At 35.3% G+C, this 24729-nt stretch overlaps 1 protein-coding gene across 2 annotated transcripts in view; it reads left to right on the top strand.

Moving 5' to 3' along the window:
* epas1b (endothelial PAS domain protein 1b) overlaps positions 1-24460 on the top strand; it is a 51880-nt gene extending 27420 nt beyond the window's left edge. The window contains exons 4-16 of one of the 2 annotated variants that reach the window (XM_067386992.1): positions 586-670; positions 4716-4828; positions 4905-5107; positions 7253-7359; positions 11906-12053; positions 12352-12560; positions 13915-14105; positions 14216-14329; positions 15037-15500; positions 15612-15708; positions 16693-16798; positions 19461-19610; positions 19698-24460. In XM_067386992.1, coding sequence (XP_067243093.1) covers positions 586-670; positions 4716-4828; positions 4905-5107; positions 7253-7359; positions 11906-12053; positions 12352-12560; positions 13915-14105; positions 14216-14329; positions 15037-15500; positions 15612-15708; positions 16693-16798; positions 19461-19610; positions 19698-19849 — 2139 coding nt within the window. In that variant the 3' untranslated portion in view covers positions 19850-24460. The remainder of the gene's footprint in view (positions 1-585; positions 671-4715; positions 4829-4904; positions 5108-7252; positions 7360-11905; positions 12054-12351; positions 12561-13914; positions 14106-14215; positions 14330-15036; positions 15501-15611; positions 15709-16692; positions 16799-19460; positions 19611-19697) is intronic. The other variant, XM_067386993.1, reaches the window with a different exon arrangement.
* The last annotated feature ends 269 nt before the right edge of the window (positions 24461-24729 follow it).

Here is a 24729-nt window from a genome sequence, read left to right as displayed (position 1 = left end):
TAATGAATCATATTCATTCATTAAAGTAGACTTAATTTTCTTTATAATTCAAGTTGTATTTACTGCTGATCAGAGGTCTGGGGTTGTTAATATTTTTTTTTTTTAGTGTTTATGAAAATATTTTATGCTCACAAAGACTGCATTTATTTGATCAAAAATACAGTAAAAATTGCAATATTATCACATATTTTAACAATTTAAAATATTGTTTTCTATTTTAATATATTTTAAAATGTAATTTATTCCTATGATGGCAAAACTGAGATTTAGCGGTCATTAACTCAAATCTTTACTTTAATATCTTCTATATAATATCTTATATCTTATATTGCTTATTAAGCACCTTGTGATCAGCATTGATTTGAAATGGAAATCTTTTGTAGCATTATAAAAGTCTTCACTGTCACTTTTGATCACTTTAATATGCCCTTTATGCTGAATAAAAGTATTACTTTCTTTCAAACAAAAATCTTACTGACCCCAGTCTTTTGAACCAGTAGTGTTATATAATGAGAGGTTTTATGAGATTCATCCATGTCAAAAACATTTAAAGAAATTACAGCATCTGCATGTCTTTCTTTGTAGGTGGAACTAACAGGGCACAGCATCTTTGATTTCACTCACCCCTGTGACCATGAAGAGATCCGTGAGAACCTCAGCCTCAAAGCCGGTATGTCACTTTTGTTTATTCAGCCTCACTAGTTTCAAATCCTGCTGTTTGTACATAATTTTTTTGTATGACAGCCTTGCCAAAAATTATGTCTGCACAATTTGGCATGTTTCTACAGAGCCCCACACATGACATCGTGAAAAAAAATCATGTAAATTCATTCCCTCGATTTATTAATTGTGCGCATAATTTACTAATTCATTCCCTCGATTTTTAAAAAGTGTGCACGATTTAGCCTTTTTTTTTTTTTCTACCCTGCATGTCATGTGCGGGCCACCGTATTTTCATCGCATTATCACAAATAAACAATTGACTCCAAGCACAGCTACGCAATATGTTTAAAAAATGTATTAACAAATTTAGAGAACAGCCAATCAAATAGAAGTAGATAAATTGAGTGATATGGAGAGGTCAGCCTATAAAATGGTATGCATTGACATCACTTTCCCGCCGGAACACGCCCCCTCAGCCGGACTGAGTGGCAAAAGAGCCCGCTGCATGACTGGATTTAATAGGGGAAACCGTGAAAACATGAGTTAAACTAAAGGTTGGACTCGATAGTGTTCCTGTTACAACTTGCCAAAGATCCAGTAATCCTGACATTTATGTGTGCCTGATTTTGATGCCGGGGAAATACATAAAGCAAATTTGCCTGTGAACGCTTTATATACATACAATAGGTAGGTCTAAATCCTGGTGATCATCACTTATATCAGTTATTATCTCAATGGCTCTTTGCCATTTTCAAAATGTGTTTTGTGTGTTTTTTGCTGCATTCATGCTGAAAACCAATGCCCCCACCCAGTCTTTTTGCCACTCGGTGCAAGTGACCGCAGTCACTCTGGCCGACTGTGACATTACATGCATATCCTATACAGGCCCTGACAAAATCAAAATCAAAAAGTCATATTTCTGCAATGTTTTCATGGGAAAAATGTGTTAAATGGCGCTAGAAACATTATCAGTATTTTCAGTTGGTCTTTTCAATCAGTGTGAAGACCATTTACAGTTGATCAGTGTAATTTGAGTATCATTAAGATTGGAAAACCACATTCACACCAAACAAACAAACCAAATTCTAAATGACCAAAAGCTCTTGCGTCCAACATTTCAGAGCATAGTTCAGCATGGCCTCTGAGTGTAAAATTGACTTCACATGCTTTCTTATGGGCTTTTCTCGTTTAAGATGAATTGGGCTAAAGTGGTTTTAGGCATAGAGGAAAAGGAGATGGAGCGAGGTGAACATATGTGCCTCTCAAGAAACTTTATCGCTTCTACAAACAGACTTTCAGAAATACCAAAATAAGTATGTAAAGGCTTAATGCAAAGAAAACACATAGCTTCATAAGAGAGAATTAGCTATGTGAAAAAAAAAAACAATCATGCCTTCCAAACCATCAACCCACAACCCCTTTCCATTTTATTCTTTGTCTCCTTTATTTGACCTCCACACTTTCACCTCTGTGTTGTTAAGGTCAAGTTCCATTGTGCTATATCAGGTGTTTGCCTCCTTCACTATGATAAAACGTTGCATCATGTCGCTACTTCTTGTTTGAGTTGTTAATAGAGCTGTTGAGAGGGTCAGGTGGTCACCTGTGTCATGTGGCCAAACCAAAACCCTCTTATTCAGCAGATGCTGGTGAATGATTGGCTCATGATTTGTCTGACATTGTTGTAAAGGCTGAAATCATAGGCTGAACTCAGCCTATGTCATTTCAAACCTGTATGAGTTTCTTTCTTCTCTGGAACACAAACTGTTTCTTTGGTTAGTTTATCAATAATTAAAATTGAGAGACGAGCGCGACACACGGCTCAAGAGCAGCGGAACTTTTATTATGCCATAGTTGCCACTTCCGCTTCTTCCGGTCAAGTGTATGTGGGGTAACACGGCACTGTTTTAACATATTAAATCAGGGGTGTCCAATCCTGCTCCTGGAGAGCCACTGTCCTGCGGTTTAGCCCCAACCCTAATTAAACACACCTGAAGCAGCTAATCAAGGTCTTATTGTAGGCTAGAAACCTCCAAGCAGGTGTGTTGAGGCAAGTTGGAGCTAAACTCTGCACGACAGTGGCCTTCCAGGACCAAGTTTGGACACCCCTGTATTAGATGCATGCGAGTGTGTTGAAAATTGTTATAACATTACTCTGTGCATTTGCTCAGCAAAAAAAAAAAAAAAGAAAAGGAAATCGAGGGTAACACATGTATGATGTTATTAATAGGCGATGTACAGACACGGTCTGTGTCCAAGTACAAAAGAAATATATAACACTGTTCTAGTGTTTTTTGGATATTTTAATCCAAAAATCTTACATATTGTGCCTTTAAAACTTTTGTGCAAACATCAGGAAAAATCTAATGGCATACTGTTTGCTGAGAATAAGTTAAGAATAAGACGTACATTAACTGTTCAAACAGTCATATTTAGATTCAGCTTGTAATTGAACTTACACTTAGAGTAGGACAACTACCTCTATTGATGAATTCAAATCTCAGCTCCAAACCTATTTGTTCTCCCAATATTATCAGTCATAATGTGTATTCATGTATCTCTCACTGTGTTTATATGCTTATACGGTTTACCTTTTATATGCTATCTACATGTGTTCTTTGTTATAGATTTGAATGTCTTGCACAATTTAATATAAACAATATATGCAACTGCATCGGCTCTTGTTCTGGACTGGGCAAATGCCCAGTGTCCAAATGATTGTTTGTATAACTGATTGATTTATGGTAAAGCGTCCTTGAGCTTGGGAAAGGCGCTATATAAATGAAACATATTATTATTATTATTATTATTATTATTAAAGGATTAGTTACTTTAAAATAAAATTTTCCTGATAATTTACTTACCACCATGTCACCCAAGATGTCCATGTTCTTCTTTCTTCAGTCGAAAAGAAATTCAGTTTTTTGATGAAAACATTCCAGGATCATTCTCCTTATAGTGGACTTCAATGGACTCCATTGTTAAAGGTCAAAATTACAGTTTCAAGGCAGCTTCAAAGGGCTTTAAATGATACCAGACGAGGAATAAGAGTCTTATCTAGTAAAACGGATGGTCATTTTCGAAAAAAAATGTAAATGTATATGCTTTATAAACACAAATGATCGCCTTCCAAGTGCTTCCGCCAAAGCCGCACTTTCGTATTCTTAAAAAAGTTTACGCTGTATGTCCTATGCCTTCCCTATTCTACTTACGGAACACGAACGTAGCACCAGTTAAATTTTTTCTGCAAGTAGAATAGGGAAGGCGTAGGACATACAGCATAAGCTTTTAGCACTGCACTGAAACTGTAATTTTGTCCACTATAAGGAGAATAATCCTTGAATGTTTTCATCAAAAACCTTTATTTCTTTTCCACTGAAGAAAGAAGGACATGGACATCTTGGATGACATGGGGGTGAGTAAATTATCAGGAAAATTTTATTTGAAAGTGAACTAATCCTTTAATAATTCTGTTTAGTGTTAGCTTACACATTTATTTTTATAAAAGTGATAATATCTAAAGCCAAAGGTACTGTAAGATGTTTTGGAATTTGATAAACTAAGAAAAAATATTTCTGTTGAGTTTAAGCTTCCGTATGCACAGAAGAAGAATGCTTGGAATGTTTTCCTGGGATTTTTGGCCCATTTCTAATGTGTGTGTGTGTGTGTGTGTGTGTGTGTGTGTGTGTGTGTGTGTGTGTGTGTGTGTGTGCTTTTGTTTATATTACATTGTGGGGACCAAATGTCCCCATGATGTAATATAAACCTGAGTTCACCTACATCGTGGGGACCAGCCAGCGGTCCCCACAATGTAAATGGGTTTATAAATCATATAGAATGAGTTTTTGTGAAAAAGTAAAAGTTTGCACAGTTTCCTGTGAGGGTTAGGTTTAGGGGTAGGGGCAGGGTAGGGGGATAGAATGTACAGTTTGTTCAGTGTAAAATGCATTGAAGTCTATGGAAAGTCCCCACAATTCACAAAAACAAACATGTGTGTGTGTGTGTGTGTGTGTGTGTGTGTGTGTGTGTGTGTGTGTGTGTGTATAAATCTGCAGGCATGGGAAAGAAAGGCAAGGAGCTGAACACCGAAAGGGATTTCTTCATGAGAATGAAATGCACAGTCACGAATCGCGGGCGCACCGTCAACCTCAAGTCAGCCAGCTGGAAGGTGAATAACTTCCCCTTTATGATCATCGCTTACCTGGAGTCAAACTTTTTGTAACTCATAATGGTTGTTCTTCCAGGTCCTGCACTGCACAGGGCACCTGAAGGTGTGTAACAGCTGTCCCACAAGAGTGCTCTGTGGTTTTAAAGAGCCGCCGCTCACTTGTGTAGTCATGATGTGCGAGCCCATTCCACATCCATCAAACATCGACACACCACTCGACAGCAAGGCGTTTCTGAGTCGCCACAGCATGGACATGAAGTTTACTTACTGTGATGACAGGTACCTCCCTTCTCCAAACACACAAACCTGTGTTCTTAGAGTAAATGTGCAGTTTATTGTATTATCAGTTGATGCTGGAGTCACTCAATGATAAACATGAACACAATTCCTGTTAATGACAGGAAATTTGTGATGCTAGACACCATCAATAAAGGGTACTCTTAAAGGCAAGGTAGGTGATTTGCTTCAAAAACATGATTTGTTATGCTGGTTGAAAAGTCTCTTTACATCCCGATCGCAATCACTAAGTTAAGCGGTCTAAATGTATTTATATGTTTTTATATCGTCTGTGGAAGCCGTAGGACCATAAAATGTTCGTCCAATCATATTCCTCAGTCCGAGGCATACGGTAGGATGCCCTACCTGCCTGTCAGTGTATGTTTTACATACCCTCTCGCACCCTGTTTGCACAGACATCACACGTCATCAGTGCGTGTCATGCTATGCAGAGTTAGACAGACGTCAGTCACCGAACACCACAACCAAAACACCAAAAAAAAAAAAAAAAAAAAAATTGAAAACACGCTCATTATACAAGAGGGAAATTCATGTCACAGGAGTAGTATTTTAATAAATATAAACTATATAAAAAATATAGTGCCATGTCATTGATCTGCATACATGTTGGATAATGGCCGGTTTGTCTGTAAAGCTTGCATAAGGAAATGGAAAAGAAAAAAAAAAACAACAACTGAAAAACACATTATATTAAAGACCAGATGAGACATGTTTAATGGATGTAATGATTGGTTAAATGTTGCAATGTTCCGTAGTAGCTTTTGAAAGTGTTCCCTGCTTTCTAAAAGAGCTCTGACTTATGTCACCTTTGAGAATAAGAGAAAAGTAGAGTCATTTGACTTACTCAAGCAGCTATCCAGTGGTAATTATGGTCATTATTATGATGTCAGCGCATACAAATTTAGAAAAGATTGGTCTAAACCATGGTTATTTCATTTTTGGAGTACAGCCTCTATGGAAAGAGGAGTACAAGGCCTTCATTAAACAACCTATTTGTTGTATTTCAAAATGGCTTTTAAACAGTTTTCCCCATTTTACTCATAGATTATGAAAAATCACCTGTTTTTGTGTAGGTGCAGACTTTTCTCAGCCATTTGCTAAGATCCACCCCAGCCCCTAGTGTGTGTGTGTGTGTGTCTTTTGCCTCATCAGCTCAGAGATGGTTAGTTGAATGAATAGAGGGCTCTTTAATGAACAGAGGCCTGCAGACACACTCATGCATACAGAGTCAGTGACCTGCAGCTGTCTGGCATTATGTAACTTCAGTACAAGAATCAAGCTCAAATACACTAAACGGACACTTTCATAACTAAATAATACTCCTGTCACATTCATTACACACAATCACACATTGCCTTGTGTTCTTGATTAAAGAGTAAAAATTACTTAAACCATGACAAGGAAAATGTTATGTAAAAATATATATATATTTTTTTTAAAGAAAAGGAAGAAAGAAATGGGCAATTTTTAATAACTAAATAACTAAGAAAATAAATAACTAATAAATTGTCTAACTACAATAATAAAAAAATAATGAACTATACGTTTTTATTTTAATGTAGCACTTTTTTGAGTGTGTGTGTGTGTGCCTGCATGCGTGTGTGTGTGTGTGTGAGTGCATTTATAATAAATGAGTGTGGCTTACCAAACAATTGTGTTAGAACTATCGATTTTCTTAACAGTATTAAATAGATTTATTATATTAAGAGCATTTATAAGATAGTTAGTACATTTTATAAATAATTTTCCCTTCAGCAGGTCCAATTTAATGTGTAAAGTGTAAAATGTTCAATGTCCATTTTTATCAATATACATTTTTGGTATATGTATATTATCCTTTATTATGTATATATTAAATATTTAATATATATGTAATTTCGCATAAATTCAAATTGTTCACCCTTAGAAAACACAAGGTTTCTGAAAACTCCATTTCTTGATATCAGCCAAACAAATCACATGAAATGGATCATTATTTAATTGGCTTAAAAAATACTAAGCTTGTGCAGATCAAAGAAAATAGCTGAGAGCTTTAGAACAATTCTGTGTGTGTGTGTGTGTGTGTGTGTGTGTGTGTGTGTGTGTGTGTGTGTGTGTGTTAATGTTAATTGTCTCTCACTTTTCCAGAGTTACTGAGTTGATGGGTTACAGTCCTGAAGATCTTCTCGGTCGATCTGCATATGACTTCTACCACGCTCTGGACTCAGACAGCGTCACCAAAAGCCACCAGAACCGTATGTGTCATTCATTTCCCCCTTTAGCTCTTTGCTTGTGTAAGAGTTTCACACTTCAAGTAAGTGTTATTGGGATATAATTGAACACATTTAAGAAAAGAAAATCACATTCACATGTATAATCTTAAGACTGCTACTCAACACACACACACACTCCTAACATCGCCTTACCATTGCGTGCATCAAACGATGCCATGTGATGGAACCGGGGAAGAGGATTATAGTGTGGTTAGAAAGCAAGAGCCAGCGGTCCACTTCTGAGAAAGAGCAGCGGATCAGGTCAGCACAGGTGGCGAGGCTTGCGTTCCCAAGGTTTACTGTTTCAACCCTTCAACACAGAACAAGTCAGCATTAAACCACTCGGTGTGTAACTGCTATCTGATATGTACAACTTCACAGCAACATGTCTATATAGGTACAGCACATACACATACGCAGACACATGCAAGTATACATTTGCACTCTCTCTCGCTCTGAATGCCTAAAGCTACTCGCCTCTTTTCCACAGTGGTTTGATAATACTCTGAATCCTGTTCATTGTCCATTGTCTAGTTAAACCTTTTGTTGAAAAACTATTTATTCAGAATACCACACATAAAATGTCCCTACTATATGACAGATATCACTGAAATAGGTGAGGTATCATATCTATCTCTGTGTACTACACTCTGTGAACAGAAAAAAGGGGGAGGCAGCCCCCACTTTAGCCAATCAGAAATGTTCTTTGCCTGTCAATCATTTTGCACATTCATAGAGTTTTAGTTTAAAGAAATTAATACTTTTATTAAGCAAGAATACATTAAATTGATGAAAAGTGACAGTAAAGACATTTATAATGTCACAAAAGATTTATTATGATCAAATAAATGCAGCATTGGTGAGCATAAGATACTTAACTCAAAGACATTAAAAAACAATTTTACATTTAGGCCTATATTTAAAACACAATAAAAGCAATAATATCTTATTAATTTATATTTTATTTATTAACATACACCACACATACACACATACAAAGTTCTGTCATGAAACTTGAGATGGCACTGTCTGATAGGTACTCAATCTGAGTGCAATCACATTATTCTTTATAGGGCACAGCTGATTGGTTCCTGCTGTATCAGCAGCCAATGAACTAATGAGCTTCAAATTCTTGCTCAGCATCTGCTGTAGCAGTCTGCAGCATGGTTTCAGAAACCCTCCATCTTCCACAGCTCCACCTGTATAGATATGCTACAAGTAATTCACACTTGGAGTGTTTGTCATGGTAATGGATATGACAGTGTTGATATGTTTGGTCTTGGCGGAATAGATCTGCTATCTGATCATTTCTGCTGCAGAGCAAGTACGAGACTTGCTACTACCAATACATACACAACACCTTGCTGTGAGCAAGTAAGACATGCTGCTGATGTACAATATAGTGTACATGAATTACCCCTAGCAGATCTATACAGGTGGAGCTGGGGAAGGTGGAGGGTTTCTGAAAATATGTTACAAACTGCTACAGCAAATGCTGACCAAGTATTCCTGCTGTATCAGCAGCCAGTAAACCAATGATTGTAAACACATTGTAAGAGTTGTCATGACAGAAATATGTGACCCGTGCTGGCAAAATGAGTCGAATGGGCTAATTATGAGCAATGTGCATGGGCTAATTACAAGCTACAGGCAAAATAAGTGAAAAAAACTCAATTTCGACCAAAATTGACATTTCTCAAAAATTAGTTCATTAATCCCTTGTCTAACGATCCCAATGCTCCACATAGCAATTAAACATCTAAAAGTATCTTTTTATTTGTACGTTTTCTGAGAGGAGTATCTTTCCTTTGTCCATGAAAAATGCCATTTTTCTCCGCTCACTTCTCGACGACTGTTTGAAGTATTGTTTTAAAGCACAGCATTCCAACTTTGTGAATATTCATAGCGAATTATGGATGGCATGAGTCTGAACCAATGAAATGTGATTTTCAAACTCAAGCTGGTGTAAACAAAATGATCTTACTTGCGCTGACTGACACATTCAAAGCATGTGCAAGACGATATACACAGAATTACAGTATTTCAAAATGTCCGTCTTGGTGAGTATTCACACAAACATTATCTGTTATGTCTTAAGTGAATGTTTGGTTAACTGTTGGGTAAAACATCTGATGTGTAACATTATATTATAACCTATCCATGAGGGTAGGGTATAGTAGGTCTTAATATATAGGCTGTCTGTTTCATTAATGTTAATCAAACAATTGTGGTATCATGGAAAAAAAGCTTAATATATATTTTTCTTAGATATTCGGTTTTGACTTGGTGTGAGCCAAATTTGGTGTTATTAACAGGGATTTTAAGGTGTGATTTTGTTTTGAAACCTTCAAAAAACTTTAACTCATTTTTTCTACATTGACTTTGCTGACTCTATCGGCTTCAAACAGGTGTAGCTCAATCTTTTTTCTTTTTCTTTTTTTTTTCCGTCTGATTCCAACAAATCATACATCATTTTGAAGGTTTTTTTAATAGAGGATGTAAAAATAACAATAACAATAACTCATATACAACATATATACATCAGCCAGTTACTCATCTCTCACCTTTTTATTATCAACCTGCTGCTTGCACCTAATTGCCTTTAAGCTTTCATTTATCTCTCTCTTTCTTGTTAAGTAGAGGTGAAACCTAATATCTGTTGACGTTCACAAACACAGACTGTCCGCACACAGCAAACGACGAGATATATACTGAGATTGTCAGCCCCCCCGAGTCAAATTGCATTTCAGACAAATTGCATTTCGAATACATGTTTGAGTTATGAATACGATTCAAAAGAGCCTTATTGGATTGGCTCTATTAAGGATGACCGGAGCAGCCATTAGGACATCTTGAACCCCATTAGGAGTGACAGAGGAGATAAGAACGCAGCAGTAGGCAGCTACGGTGCTCCTCAGCCTGGCCAGGTGTCCCAGATTGCTCCTTAATCAGATGCTGGATGTGGAGTGGCTTCTGTCCACCGTGACGTTAACATGTAATTAGAGTCATTTCAAAGTGTGTAGATGAGGGGGAAAAAAGTGTTGATCTGGATTAGGCTTGTTGAGAGGAAGAGAGTAGGGCTGCCTCGTGACTTCATTTCTGAGTTTTAATCAACCACTTTCTTTTCGCATGTACCAGCACTCATTTTCATCACTTGAACTTTCAGAACCAGGAAAAAAAAAAAAAAACGTTCCCATACATGAAGACATAGTCTTACAGATTGTATACTTCTCAGAAAAGAAAGGCATATACATTCAGAAGCACTCTTCATACAGTGCGGCAGTTCTGGATTTTCTGTTACTCACTCTCATTCATTGCTGAGAGGAATTTTTCTCTGATTTCGTCATCTCAAAATGTGCCTCTTGTTGCATCTCACATCTACATTTTTTTGCTTGTAAAATGCCTGTAAAAACACGTTTTTTTTACATGAAAGACTGGAAAATAGGGATGTAACAATATATCGTGTCACAATATATCACAATACAAAAATGCAACAATATGTATTGTGGATAGTGACAAAAGGTATTGTGTATAGTTCACCCAAAATTACAATGATTATGTGAGGAAAAATTAAAATTTACAGAGTTTTAGTGTCAGTTCTACATTGAACTACTATATATAACGTTGAATATAATGCATAATAATGCAATGTGTTACCAGTAAAAATCCTTAGTATCTAGTCAGTGACAGAGTGCATATTTTTGTATTTTTCTGAAGGATCATGTGACATTGAATACTGGAGTAATGATGCTGATAATTCAGCTTTGCCATCACAAATTAAATTACATTTCAAAATATAATAAAATAGAAAACGGTTCTTTTGAATTGTAATAGTATTTCACTATATTACTGTTTTTACTGTATTTTTGATCAAATACATGCAGCCTTGCAGTTGTTTCCTATATTTTTAAATGCCATGCATAACACGGAGAAGATTTTAACAAATCAGTGGGAAGGAATATACAGTATGCAAGTTTTAAATTGGTAGATGATGTACGACTCCGTATTTAGTAGGGCTGTTGGGAAGACCAATCTTGTTGACTCAAGGACACTTAGAACCTATATCCTTCTACGCGACTTCCTTTTCCAACCGCGTGTATGAAGTCGCAAGGCTTTCTACAACAACATTGCCGTCCTGCAGAGCGGTGCAAGCACAGGCCGGGAATGAACCATATGACCTGAAACCAATGCTTTCCCACGGCAGATCTGGACCGAGTCCAGGGCGAACGTGCCATGGAGACAGACTGTCAAAACTCAGATCAGCAATCCCTCATTGTCTGTGTCTCTGTTTGTCCTGTTGCTTATGTTAGCTTTCCCTTGATGGGTCTGGCTGTCTGTCCCAGTTTGTTATAGCTACCCAAGACCCTCTTAGTCATTAGACATGTTGTTTTGGAGATCTCTGAGGAAACATTTGGACCAGCCATTTTATCAAAACATCAGTACAAAAGTGGGAAGAAATAGTCGATTTTAAAAAATGTGCGTGTTCTCAAAATGTTTTTTACATTATTTTCTGCTCTTCCCTCTCTAGTGTGCACCAAAGGCCAGGCAGTGAGTGGTCAGTACAGGATGTTGGCTAAGAATGGGGGCTATGTGTGGGTGGAGACCCAGGGTACAGTCATCTACAACAGTCGCAACTCCCAGCCCCAGTGCATTGTGTGCGTGAACTACGTGCTGAGGTAAGGCAAAAAAATGAAAGGTGACAAAGCTTATGATGTGTTTGTACTGCATCTGCACTTTCTGTTCTCTGCTCATCGACGCTTGTGATCCAATTAAAGACAAAATATACAACTTAAAGGGACGGTTCACCCAAAAATGAAAACTATGAAATAATTTTTTCTGTGGAACACAAAAGGAGAAAGTTTGATGAATGTTCACACAACTCAAAACTCAACTTTACTGTTACTCTACAGTGTTGCATACTGCATATGGTGACACAAGAAGCCATCAACCTTCCATTGTGCTCTCTTTTCATAGTGACGTTGAGGAGAAATCCATGCTATTCTCTATGGACCAGACTGAGTCTTTGTTCAAGCCTCACAACTTGAAAAGTTTCTTTAGTCCAAGCAAAAGATCCCTGGGCAGCGATCCAGGTGAAGTGCTCTTCACCAAACTCAAAGAGGAGCCTGAAGAACTCACCCAGCTGGCACCTACACCTGGTGACACCATCATCTCTCTTGACTTTGGTGAGAACAATATTCATTTTGCAGTTTTGAAGCGATATGGGATTTCCAATGGTACAGATATCTACACTGTTAAAAAATTATTTTCATGATTTGTTATCACAACATTTTTTCTTTTGTCAAATCAACTTAGATAATAAATGTGGTTCAGATAACATAATATTTTGTGTTTCTGTTGATTAAACCAATCGCCTTCATTGTATTAACTTTTTTTTTTAATTTCAATGAACTCAAAATTTTAATGCAACCAGGTAACTTACTTTTTTTTTAAGTTAAACCAACAATTTAATTTTACAGTAGGGAATTAGACACAATATCTGAGTATTTTATAGATAACATACCACTTTTATGTTATGTCAGTTTATGTCATAGTTTAATTTCTTTCTTTTCCCAAAGTAAAATAATAATAATAATAATAATAATAATAATAATAATGATAATAATAATAATGATAGATGTATACAGTTGTTCAGAAGTTTGGTGTTTTTTGTTTTGTTTTTTAAGAAATTAATACGTTTATTCTGCAATGGCACATTAAATTGATCAAAAGTGACAGTAAAGATATCTATAATGAAAAAGATTTATATTTCTAATAAAAGCTGTTCTTTTGTACTTTGTTATATCACAGTTTTCACAACTGTTTTTAACATTGATAATAATTAGAAATGTTTCTTGAGCAGCAAATCAGCATATTAGAATATTTGATTTCTGAAGGATCATGTGACACTGAAGACTGGAGTAATGATACTGAAAATTCAGCTTTATATCACAGGAATAAATTACATTTCAAAATATATTAAAAATAGAATACAGTTCTTTAAAATTGTAATAATATTTCACAATATCACTTTAACTGCATATTTTGATCAAATAAATGCAAGCTTGGTGAGCATAAGAGACTACTTTTAAAAGCATAAAAAAATTCTTATTGACCTCAAACCTTTAAACAGTATAGTGTATATTGCAATAAATGATTAATTTAATAATTAATAACATTATGTTGGTGGGAACATTTTTGGCATCATACTAATTTTGTATTGTATTAAAGTAAAAAAATATTTTTTATTAAAATAAAATACATTAAAAAAATATATAAAAATATATTTCATTACAGTAATTATCTAATTAAATAAATAAATTATTTATTTATTTATTTATTTAAAGATTGACCCAACTATAACCTTAATCTTAACCTTAACCTTATTAATCAGTCAAGCGAATACAGGGTTATCAGCTAGTGTAGTTTCAAAAAGGCCAAATAAAGCTAGTTAATCACGCCAGCTGATCACAGTTTATGCCACCTCTGAATACCTACAATACAAATCTTTATCTGCACAATTCATATTCTTTTCTTCAGGTCAGCCCCAGTATGAGCACCACCCAATGCTCAGCAAAGTGTCTTCTCTTGCTCCTCCTGTTTCTCACTCCATTCATGACGGCCATAAGACGAGCTACGCTGGAGACATGCCCAAGATGGCCGCCACCTTCTCTGTGCCCCAAGCTCCGCCTCCCAGTAGTGCAACTCCCAGCCTAAGCAGTTGCTCTACGGTAAACTGAAATACTAAATCTTATTATCCTCATGCGTTTTGTTTACATAAGAACTTGATGTCTGATCACTGCACAGTATGTGTTCAATTCATATCTTATACATTGAACAGCCCAGCAGCCCCGGAGATTACTATACCCCAGTGGACAGTGACCTGAAGGTGGAGCTGACTGAGAAACTGCTTTCATTGGACACACAAGATACTAAGGCTTCCTGCAACCAAGAGGTATTTAGCCTGTAACATTAATAATATTCTATTCATATTTAATATTTAAAGGGATGGTTCACCCAAAAATGATAATTCTGTCATCATTTACTCACCCTCAATTTTTTTTCAAACTTGTTGAACACAAAAGAAGCTATTTTGAAGAATATGGGTAACCAAACAGTTGATGGGCCCCAGTTTGAAAAAAAAAAAAAAAAAAAAAAAAAATACTATGGAAGATAATGGGGCCCATCAACTGTTTGAACAATTTGAGGGTGAGTAAATGATTACAGAATTTAAATTTTTGGGTGAACTATCCCTTTAAATTTTTATAATATTTTTAAACATCTGCTGATGTTGCTTATAACTGCACTTTTTTTTTTTTGTAAATTTGCTAGTCAAATTACAAAGAAATGACAAGCAACTCATTAAATTACACATAAAATTTTCGTAGTTTTCGTAGACGTAGTTCAATTTTGGTACTCCAGTTTTTGGTACAATCTACCAAAAAAAAAAAAAAAAAATTTAGTGAGACCTGGAAAGAGACCTTTGTTTTCTTAATATATTTGAGTTTTAAATAAACCTAAAAGTTACCATAAGTCTTTTATCTCCAGAGATCAAATACATTTTTTCTCATGATCCTGTCAATATTAGATTTTGAAGAAAAAAAACAGGTGTTGCTTGTAGATTCTAGTCTTTCTGACCTTAACCTCTTCATGACCTTCCAGACTGACTTGAGTGATCTGGACTTGGAGACTCTGGCTCCCTACATCCCCATGGATGGTGAGGACTTCCAGCTCAATCCCATCTGCCAGGAAGAGCCGGCATCTGAGATTGGAGGCCTGGCAACTAACCAGCAGAGCTTCAGCAACATCACAAGCCTCTTCCAGCCCTTGGGGTCACCTTCAGCTGCCCACTTCCAGCCCAACATGAGTTCAGGAGGGGATAAGAAGAGCATCACCGGAGGTTCTGTAGGGTCATGGCCATCCATTCCCTATAGCAGGGGCCCCATGCAGATGCCTCCTTACCATGATCCTGCCAACACCCCGCTGTCCTCTATGGGAGGCCGTCAGAATCTGCAGTGGCCACCTGATCCTCCATTACCCAGCAAGGCTGGAATGATGGATCCTTTAGCTGCAAAGCGCTCTTGCCAAACCGTGCCAGCAAATCGAATGCCACCTTATTTGCAAAGGTAATTCTGCTTATTGCAGGATGTTTCTCTTGGTTCGCTCGTAGGATAACGTTGCTGTGCTGCTGTCTTTAGATTTGCATTGGATGGATAACATCTGTGTTTGTTTTGCAGGCCTGTGGAGAACTTTGTGCAGAACTACAGAGATATGAGTCCAGCTCGACTTGCTCTCGCTAACAGTTTCAAGCGTTCGTTCATGCAGATGACCATGGTTTGTTTATATTTAACTTGAAATTGTTAAGATTTCAAATACTTCGAGTCAAAGGTTTGGACACTACTTGTTTTTTATTACTACTATTTCCACAGTTTTTGAATAATATAATAAATTCATACTAAAACTACAGGAACTTTGCAGTGATGACAAACTGTTAAACAAACAAAAACTACCACATATTTTATCTTGAAAGAGTTCCAATAGGCACATTTGTCTCAGTGTCAATTTGAGCACATAACTTGGATAAGTTATAACAGGTACATTTCTCATTTTTAATCGTGTCTTTTAGTCGATTCTATTGATGTGTGAACAAAAAATTATTTGTAGGGCACCTACCATTCAATAACCATTCAAAGCTTTGTGTTTTGCTGCATTTTATATGAAACTAACTCTGAACTTTTGAATTCTCTCAATGTTATAATAAAATGATAAATGTGGTTTTGACGTTCTTTAATGTGGCATGACAGATCGTTGTAGGACTTGTAGCCATTGTAGTTGTGATTTAAGCACCAATGCGGCACACGTGAACCGATCATCTCTTCCTCTTTACTAACACGAAATAAACATGAATGAGGGTTTGTTGGAAAAAAGCCATTCAATTTTCTATACTTCATTAGTCAGCTAGAAAACTAATTCAAAATTATAAAAACCTGCCTTATATGTGCAATTTTTGTTTATTATTTTTATCTGAGTGTTGATTTAATCAATTTGGTTTTGGTTTTGAGCTAAATGAAAACTTTAATTTCAGCATTGGTGTTTTGGTAAATAATACATTTTGGAGCATCACTAATTTTTAAGATCATGAGAAATTCTGTCAAGTATATCCAAACCTTTGGCTGATTTTATTATATATTTTTTAATCCAATATTGGGTGTGTTTTTTTTTTTTTTTTTTTTTTTTTTGGTATTATATGTCTTATATCATACTGTCTTATGTCTTATATTGTATCATATCATATATGTCTTATATCATATGTTTTAGGGTGAGTCACCCCCCACTAAGTCACAACAGACACTGTGGAAGAGACTTCGGAATGAGAGCTGTGCTGTCATGGACAGGAAATCACTCAGCACTAGCGCTTTGTCAGGTATTACACTGAAAATTGATTATAAGTGGTGTTTTTAAGAATTCCTTTATATATATATATATATATATATATATATATATATATATATATATATATATATATATATATATATATATATATATATATATATATATATATATATATATATATAATATACATATATATATATATAATATATAAAGGGCTGTTGATTTAACACGTCAATGGACTATATGCATGGGTTACTTCCTGGTTGTCGTTAAGCCAGCTCGAGCACTTCCGGTGAACTATTAGCTGTTCATTCTGTAGTCGTTGTCCTTCGACACAAAACCATCTATGGTTGACTTTTTTTAAATGTTGTATTTATATTTTAATGCAGTTATCACATTTACCTAATTTGCAAATAAACCAGTTTTATTGATTGCAATAAAGACGAAGCTATTGGGACTGTTTAAAAACGCCGTGTCTGTAATTAGACACGCACACACATTTTTTCCCAGCACTTCAAATGTTATTTTTAATGTGATGACCACAAACATTATTTGTTCATCCTTCTGAGATTGTCCCCATCGTAAAACCGAACGTTTAAAAATGTAGGAAATTTAACATTTGATAGAAAACACTTATTTAAAAATAAAAAAGACAGTAATTAGCACTTTAACCACCAGGTGGCTGCAAAGTAGCATTTATTTGCGCACATGTCAGCCATTTCCTCTAAACGTTTTTCACTTTGTTTTTGACTAAATATTAAACATTATAAAATAACTAGGTTTAAAATAAATTTTGTCAATGTGAAGTATGAAATGCTCACAAAATCTTATGAAAAACAATAACTTTTATTGTGAATTACACAGAAAGCGAGCACCGTGCTCTCCCTTTGTAATCACAGCAGCTGTCAGTCAGTGCAGTGCAAGATCAATGATTTCAGCACACTTGTGAAAACACACATTTTATTCAATTAATCTAACTAAAGTGCACAATAAATATTTAATTTTTGAAGCTTTTTTCCACATAAAAGTGTGAAAACTAATGGTCGAATTGAATTTATCCGAGGAGGAACATTGAGGTACGTCTTTATTTTTTTATTTTTTTTATGTTGTCTTACGTTTGAATAACTAAATTAATGCTATGCCACACTATTTAAGTGACTATATTCTGATTATAAACTAAGTATTACACTACTGATGCTCAACACACCAGCAAATGACATCTCACCGGAAGTTTTCGAGCTGGCTTATATTAATGCGGAAGTTCTAAAGAATGCTCCGTGCATATAGTCCATTGAATTAATTAGTTTTGGAAAAAAAATGTTAAAATTATTAACGCATTTAACGTACATGCTCCGCCTCAGGCCTACGTAGGTCATCTTTTATTTCATACAGTTGATTGGTGATAAAAATGATGCAGGTAAAAATATTACCTGTAAAGCCACAGCAGAACTGTTGTGTATCTCCGAGCAACACACAGCGGTGTTTCGTTTCTGAATTAATCAGCATTTTGAGTAAATCAATCGGGTGAACCAATGATTCAATGGCCCATTCATAAAGGGAGCCATTTACTTAGAACAAAACGAATGAATGAATGTCTTACTCATTTAGACATTTACAATATCTACTGACAGTTCTAGTTTCTTATTAAGAGTATCATTTTATAAAAAGTTAACCCCTTAAAGGTAAAGTTCATCCAAAGAATTAAAATTCTGTCATAATTTACACACACTCATGGCCGTTGAAGCCTAAAACTGTAACAAATTCTATGCTGAATCATATAAAATATGTCTTTCTAAGGGGCCGTTCACATATCATGTCTAAAAACACACGTGAAGCGCGGTCGCGCCACTTTCTCTTTCTTTCCACAAGCGCTTGCGCTCCCGTGGCGCCTGTCGTTGCGATGCAACCATGAAGTGCGCTCTCCATGATGATGAGGAAGTATCAGCAAAGGATTAATTGATTTCTAACCCTTGCATTAGGTTTACTACTAGATATATTTGTGGAGATGAGAAATAAAAACCTGCCCTGTACAGCTATGATCAGCTGTTTGGCTGAGCTTTTGATGTTGTTACAGAAAGGCCGAAGCTGATTGGTTGGTTCTTGTCACATGGCTTGCAGCATTGTGAAAGGTTAAGATATTTAAGATATTCACCACAGCATATGCGCGCCTGGAAAAAATGAGCGCAACCGCATCACTTCAATTATGAGTGCGCTTGCCGCGCACCTTCATTTGAAATAACGAACTTGCGCGTGCAAAAGACACAAAATGTGAACAGCCCCTAAAGCTACTTCCTGTATTGTCTATTTGATGATTTTCTCATTTAACACAATAATGACTTTAAATTATCTTTTGGAGGTAATTTCTCAGCCAAATTTGATAAATTATTCGATTAATTAATCACCACATCATGTAATTACTTAAAAATGTCAATGGCTGTATTGCTATAAGCAAAAATATGTTTGTCAAGTACAAACGTTTTTTGCTTGAAATCAAAGTGATTTACCTCGTAGCTGGTTGGTTTGGTTCATGTCTTTTAACTATTTAATGAGGGTTTTTAAAAAATGAATGGGAAAATACTTCCTTAACCAAGTCCCCCTCCCAAAAAGTGGATGGCTTAATAGGAAAATTCTAAAAGATTTTTAGCAACTGTATTACATACAATAAATTAATAATCAAAATTATTTATACCTAGACAAATGCATGGCCCGTAATAGAGACATGGACCACCAGCACAGGAAGACCCAGTATTCGGGTAATCAGACCGGACAGGCAGCAAAGTGCTACCGAGAACAGTTTTGTAACTACAGAGAGTTCAGCATGCAGCCTTCCTCCAAAATGGATGGTGAGCTCTTAAATAGTACAATCACACATCTGCACTTGTACTTCATGCACTGTTGATGCTGATTCTCAGTGCTGGTTGTGTTCACAGGAATTGCGAGTCGTCTTATCGGGCCCTCCTTCGAGACCTACTCTCTGCCTGAGCTGACGCGTTACGACTGCGAGGTCAACGTCCCGTTGCAAGGCAATCTTCATTTGCTGCAAGGCAGTGACCTCCTAAGAGCATTAGACCAGTCCACTTAGACCAGTTTCTACACTAGCCCACAGAAATGCAATCCCTCTTTACCTGACCCTATCACTCGTCTCACCCTCACTAACCTGACAATAGCCACCCCAGCTTTAGCACACCTCAGCTTGTACACAGACATGCTTATACACCCTCTCACAGTCATACCTACCTTACTGCATACATGACAAATGTAGCTATGATTCTATTTTTATTGTCTACATCTTCATAAATTATATACATGTACTATTTTTTTTTTTTTTTTTTTTAGTTACAAGACCGTTTCTGAATGAATTTAAGTATTTTTGGAGGAGTTTAAATGTTGTGTTGTCTTCGGCTGGCTGTGTGTTTCTCTGCTTGTCAGATGATTTCATTGAAGCTGTTTTCAGCATATTTTCCTCATCTTTTTCTCTCTCAATGTCACACAAAAAAAAGAAAGAAAAAAAATCTAGTGTAAGCTACTTGTTTTTAAATGTTCTAATTTCTTTCATTTGTTCTAACTTTCCTACCTCTGGCACATAATTAAAGACCCCATGAAATATAAAGGTCAGTTTTGAGCTTGTCTATACGCTAGTGCGGTGATTCCCAATCTGGTGTCCTAGGTGTGTGTAATTCAAGCCACTTTATTCAATAAATATTAATAATAGTTCGCCTTCCATTTGCTTCTCGACTCTTTCCTCACACAAATGTGTTTGGCAAATGAAGGGTTGCCAGATATCACAAAAAAACAACCTGGTCTAATACATACAGCGACCTCAATTATTGTGCTTTCGGTAGCAGATAGTATTCTCAAAACAAGCCCCTTAAAATGCATTATAATAAGCAGAAATGACAAAACCAGTATTTTCTAGATATTAACCAGATATTACCAGTATTCTACTAAATTAAAAGGCAAGAAATTTAATATATTTTGAATAAAATAGTTCAGTGTGAAATATTTAAACATTATTTAAAATGATCAGATGACATGGATTATTATAATAATTCAACACATTACGTAAGGAGAGTGGCTTTAAGGACATAAGGTTGGGAACCACTGTGCAAGTGTACTACTAAAATCTAGACTTGTTTGGGAAAATGGAGAAAAATATTGATGACATCATCCTGTACTACAACAATTTTTGTCCAATCATATTCTCTGAATGAGCATTTCCTTCTCTCTGCAATCAGCTAGTAAATAGCAAATCATGGTTCAAGACTGTAACATAACATAAAGCCAATTTAAAATAATAATAATAATAATAATAATAATCCTTCTATATTTCCAACCCAAACTTCCTTTTTCAGCAGGAAAACTGTCCCAGCAAGTAATTTCATGGGGTCTTTATACCTTGTCTTCACTGACCACTTTCAATGTTAATGTTATTCATGTGCCTTTGTTCGAATTGTGGCAATACTGTGTTTCTGTCTCTGATTTGGTTTATTGCCTTATAGTGCAGACCACTTTAAATACATATATTTTTGTCAATTTAGCTGTAAACATACATATTTAAAGGAAGATGCTCTAAGATTTCTACTATAGATTTCTACTTTGATGATAAAGTTAAGCATTTAATTGTTCTGGTACTTTGTCTTGTCTACTCAGTAGATGTGAATCAGAGTCCTTATAGAGTCTGCAGTGCTGGTGTCCTGTGTTTGTTCTTGGTGGCATTTTTCTGGAAATATGCAAATGCATATTACATTTATTGGCAGGCCAGTACAGTTGGGTTGAAAATTTGGAGTTTTAATATAATAAAAAAAAAAAAATCTGTTTTAGATATGTTATGTAGCATCCTTAAAGGAGTTTAATCTTAGTGATCTCTTGCATTGTTTGAAGATGGTGCTTCATGCAGTCTGACCCATATGCATATCTAGATAATATCTTTTTATTTGAATTACCCTGAGGTTATCTTTAAAGTTGAATCATAAAGCATCCAAATTGTCTGTTAGGTATACCCTTTGCAATATGTAGCAATGTAGCAAGAACTGTGGTTGTGGAATTTTTTTTTTTTTTTTTTCTTTTTTCTTTCTGTGCTGTTATGCTTAAACACACATTTACAGAGAACTTTACATCTTCTGTTAGATTCTAGTGTAACTCTAAACCCCTGGTGAAAAAAAGGTGACACAATTTCTAAGATTTAATGTAATTCAAGGTACAAAGATAAGGTTTGGCACACAATCCAGTATTTAAAGTAATAGCCAGTTTTGTGACCAGACTGGAGATGTGTTGCCTTATGGTGGATTAGCTGTGTGAGACTGTGTTTGAGTGAGTGGCTATGCACAACTAACAAAGGTAATTCATCACAGGAGTGAATGGCACAAAATCTGTCCAGGTCATATTTCACTCCAAAGAAGAAAAACAACAACAACAACAACAAAAAACAAACAAACTGTAAATTGTATTATATGATTATAAGAATTTGTTCCTATTTTTAGGATTATTGTTGCATTGACAAATAATGGGAATTATGGAATTTGTGACCCTGGACCACAAAATCACTCATAATTCTCACGGGTATATTTAGATATTTTGGCAATAGTCAACAATACATTGTATGGGTCAAAATTATCATTAGGATATTAAGTAAGCATCATGTTCCATGAAGATATTTTGTAAATTTCCTACCATAAATATATAAAAAAAAATATTTTTTGTGAGTAGATATGCATTGCTAAGGATTTCATTTGGACAACTTTTAAGGCGTTTTTTTTTTGTTTTGTTTTTTGTTTTTTTTTCCACCTTCAGATTCCAGATTTTTAATAGTTCCGGATATTCCAATAGTTGTATCTCGGCCAAATATTGTCCTGTCCTAACAAACCATAAATTAATGGATGATGTATAAAACTCAATTTCAAAAAAATATACCCTTATGACTGGTTTTGTGGTCCAGGGTCACATTTAAGGGGGGAAAATGTCACAATGCTCTACATATGTACAGTGCTGGGCATTAACTGATTTTATGTAATCTGGATTACATAATCAGATTCCAAAAATTACTTGTAGTCCAAAATTACAAGTACTCTGAAAAGTACTTTTAAAGTACTATTAAGTACTATTTTAAAATGCTCCTATTTAAATCAGATTAAAGTTTTTTTTTTATTGATTTATATATTATAAACGCAGTACATTATTCATAATTTATTGATATTTCCCTATTTTACATGTCACTTTAGATTATGCAGGAAAACAAATAAAATGTAGATTTTCTTAGTGAGTGTGTTTTTATTGTTTTTATTTTAAAGTGATTTATTGCCTTATTTTACATCATTATGATTTAATTAAGTATTAGATTTTCATCAACTCACGAACCCCTAAAGCACTTTGTTGTAGAATATATTTCTGTTTGTATTTTTATGTCTTAATGAGGTACAAAATAATCTTTTTAAATCTATATGATACATGAGTTAGGTCAAAAGTAATCTAAAACTAATCAAATAGTGGTTACATTATATTACCTAAAATGTGTAATCCTAAAAGATTACGTCACTAACTACAATTTATGTCATGAAATTTGTAATCAGTAAAGCACTACAATTTGTAAGTAATCTACCCAGCACTGTGTATATATAATTTTGAGGTAAAATGTGACCTGGTCATGTTTTAGTGATATTTACTCAGACTTTAATACTTAACTGAAATGTGCATGTTCACTATATGTTCTAACATGTCTTGAGGCTTATAGGTATTTTAACTCCTTAAACTATCCAGATGTTACAGTAAGTCAGAGATTTAAAACTAGATTTCACAGACTACATTTTGATGCTCAAGACTCGCATAGATTGACACTCCTATCTGGAACATTGATAGACAGTTACAGTAGACACAATACGAGAGTAGGAGAGAGACCAGTAGACGGATAACGTGTCCGAGCTGTGAGGGGAGATGGATCACTCTTTGTGTCTAGGGAAAACTATATTGTTGGATGAAATTTTGAATATTTCCCAGAATAAACCAGATACAGCTACACTGAATTGACCCTAATTATATTTTATGTCTAGGTCAGAGAAATTCATATGCTTTTAAAAAGTTACATTTTTAGTAAATGGTAATAATTTCATATGTAAACTGTTACAGGTGCCTTAACAAAAGCAAATCTAGGTCACTGCCATTTAGTCACTCAGAAATTAAGCTATAAAGCAATGCAGTATACTAATTACTTGAATTTTCAGATGTTTATGCCAGCGGAGGAAATGGTAACATTGTAATCTAGTTTTCTCAAAGCAGTGCAGCCATAATGATGAAGATGATGATGTTTCAGTGAGAGTTGTGCTTTTGAATGTGCAGAGAGTGCTGGTACATGTATGTCTTTCTAATATCTACTACTATGATGATCATTCACCAGATTGAGACCCCATGAACCCATTGCGGCTTTTGAATTTCGAATGTTACTGCCCTTATGTGCTCGATTTGGTTTTATGCTTATTCTCCAACTTTAAAGACAACATTTGGATGCTGATACATAAATTAGGCAGTTTCTCATTAAAAAGTAAGCAAGTACGTACAGTACATATTTTAATATGCTAAATGTATATTGACATTATTATAATACTGTTAATATGATTATTGTTGACATTACTGTATGGGAAATTTTACCCAATAAGTTGTATCTCTGCACTGATATCTTATTAAAGCATATCAATCTTCTGTTGCTGGTTTCTTTTTCGTATTCATTCATGGTACAAATATCACTCTTGCGCAATGTGCTTGTTCCAGAATACAGGAAAAATCAAGGTCGTTCCTTGGCACAGCTCCAAAACAACATGGTATATCCATAGTAAATGCACAAAAACATCACTTACATTTTGGTATGTTTTTGTTATAGTGAAAATAGTATTAATAATATTAGCCATGGTTGTGGCAGTGATTTGGACCATGTTCTTGGGCACAATGCAAAGCAATATATATATAATTAGGCTT

This window comes from Chanodichthys erythropterus, chromosome 5 (assembly GCF_024489055.1).
Source record: "Chanodichthys erythropterus isolate Z2021 chromosome 5, ASM2448905v1, whole genome shotgun sequence".
NCBI lineage: Eukaryota > Metazoa > Chordata > Actinopteri > Cypriniformes > Xenocyprididae > Chanodichthys > Chanodichthys erythropterus.
The sequence above is the reverse complement of the archived record's forward strand: the minus strand, read 5'-3'. Positions and strand labels throughout refer to the sequence as shown.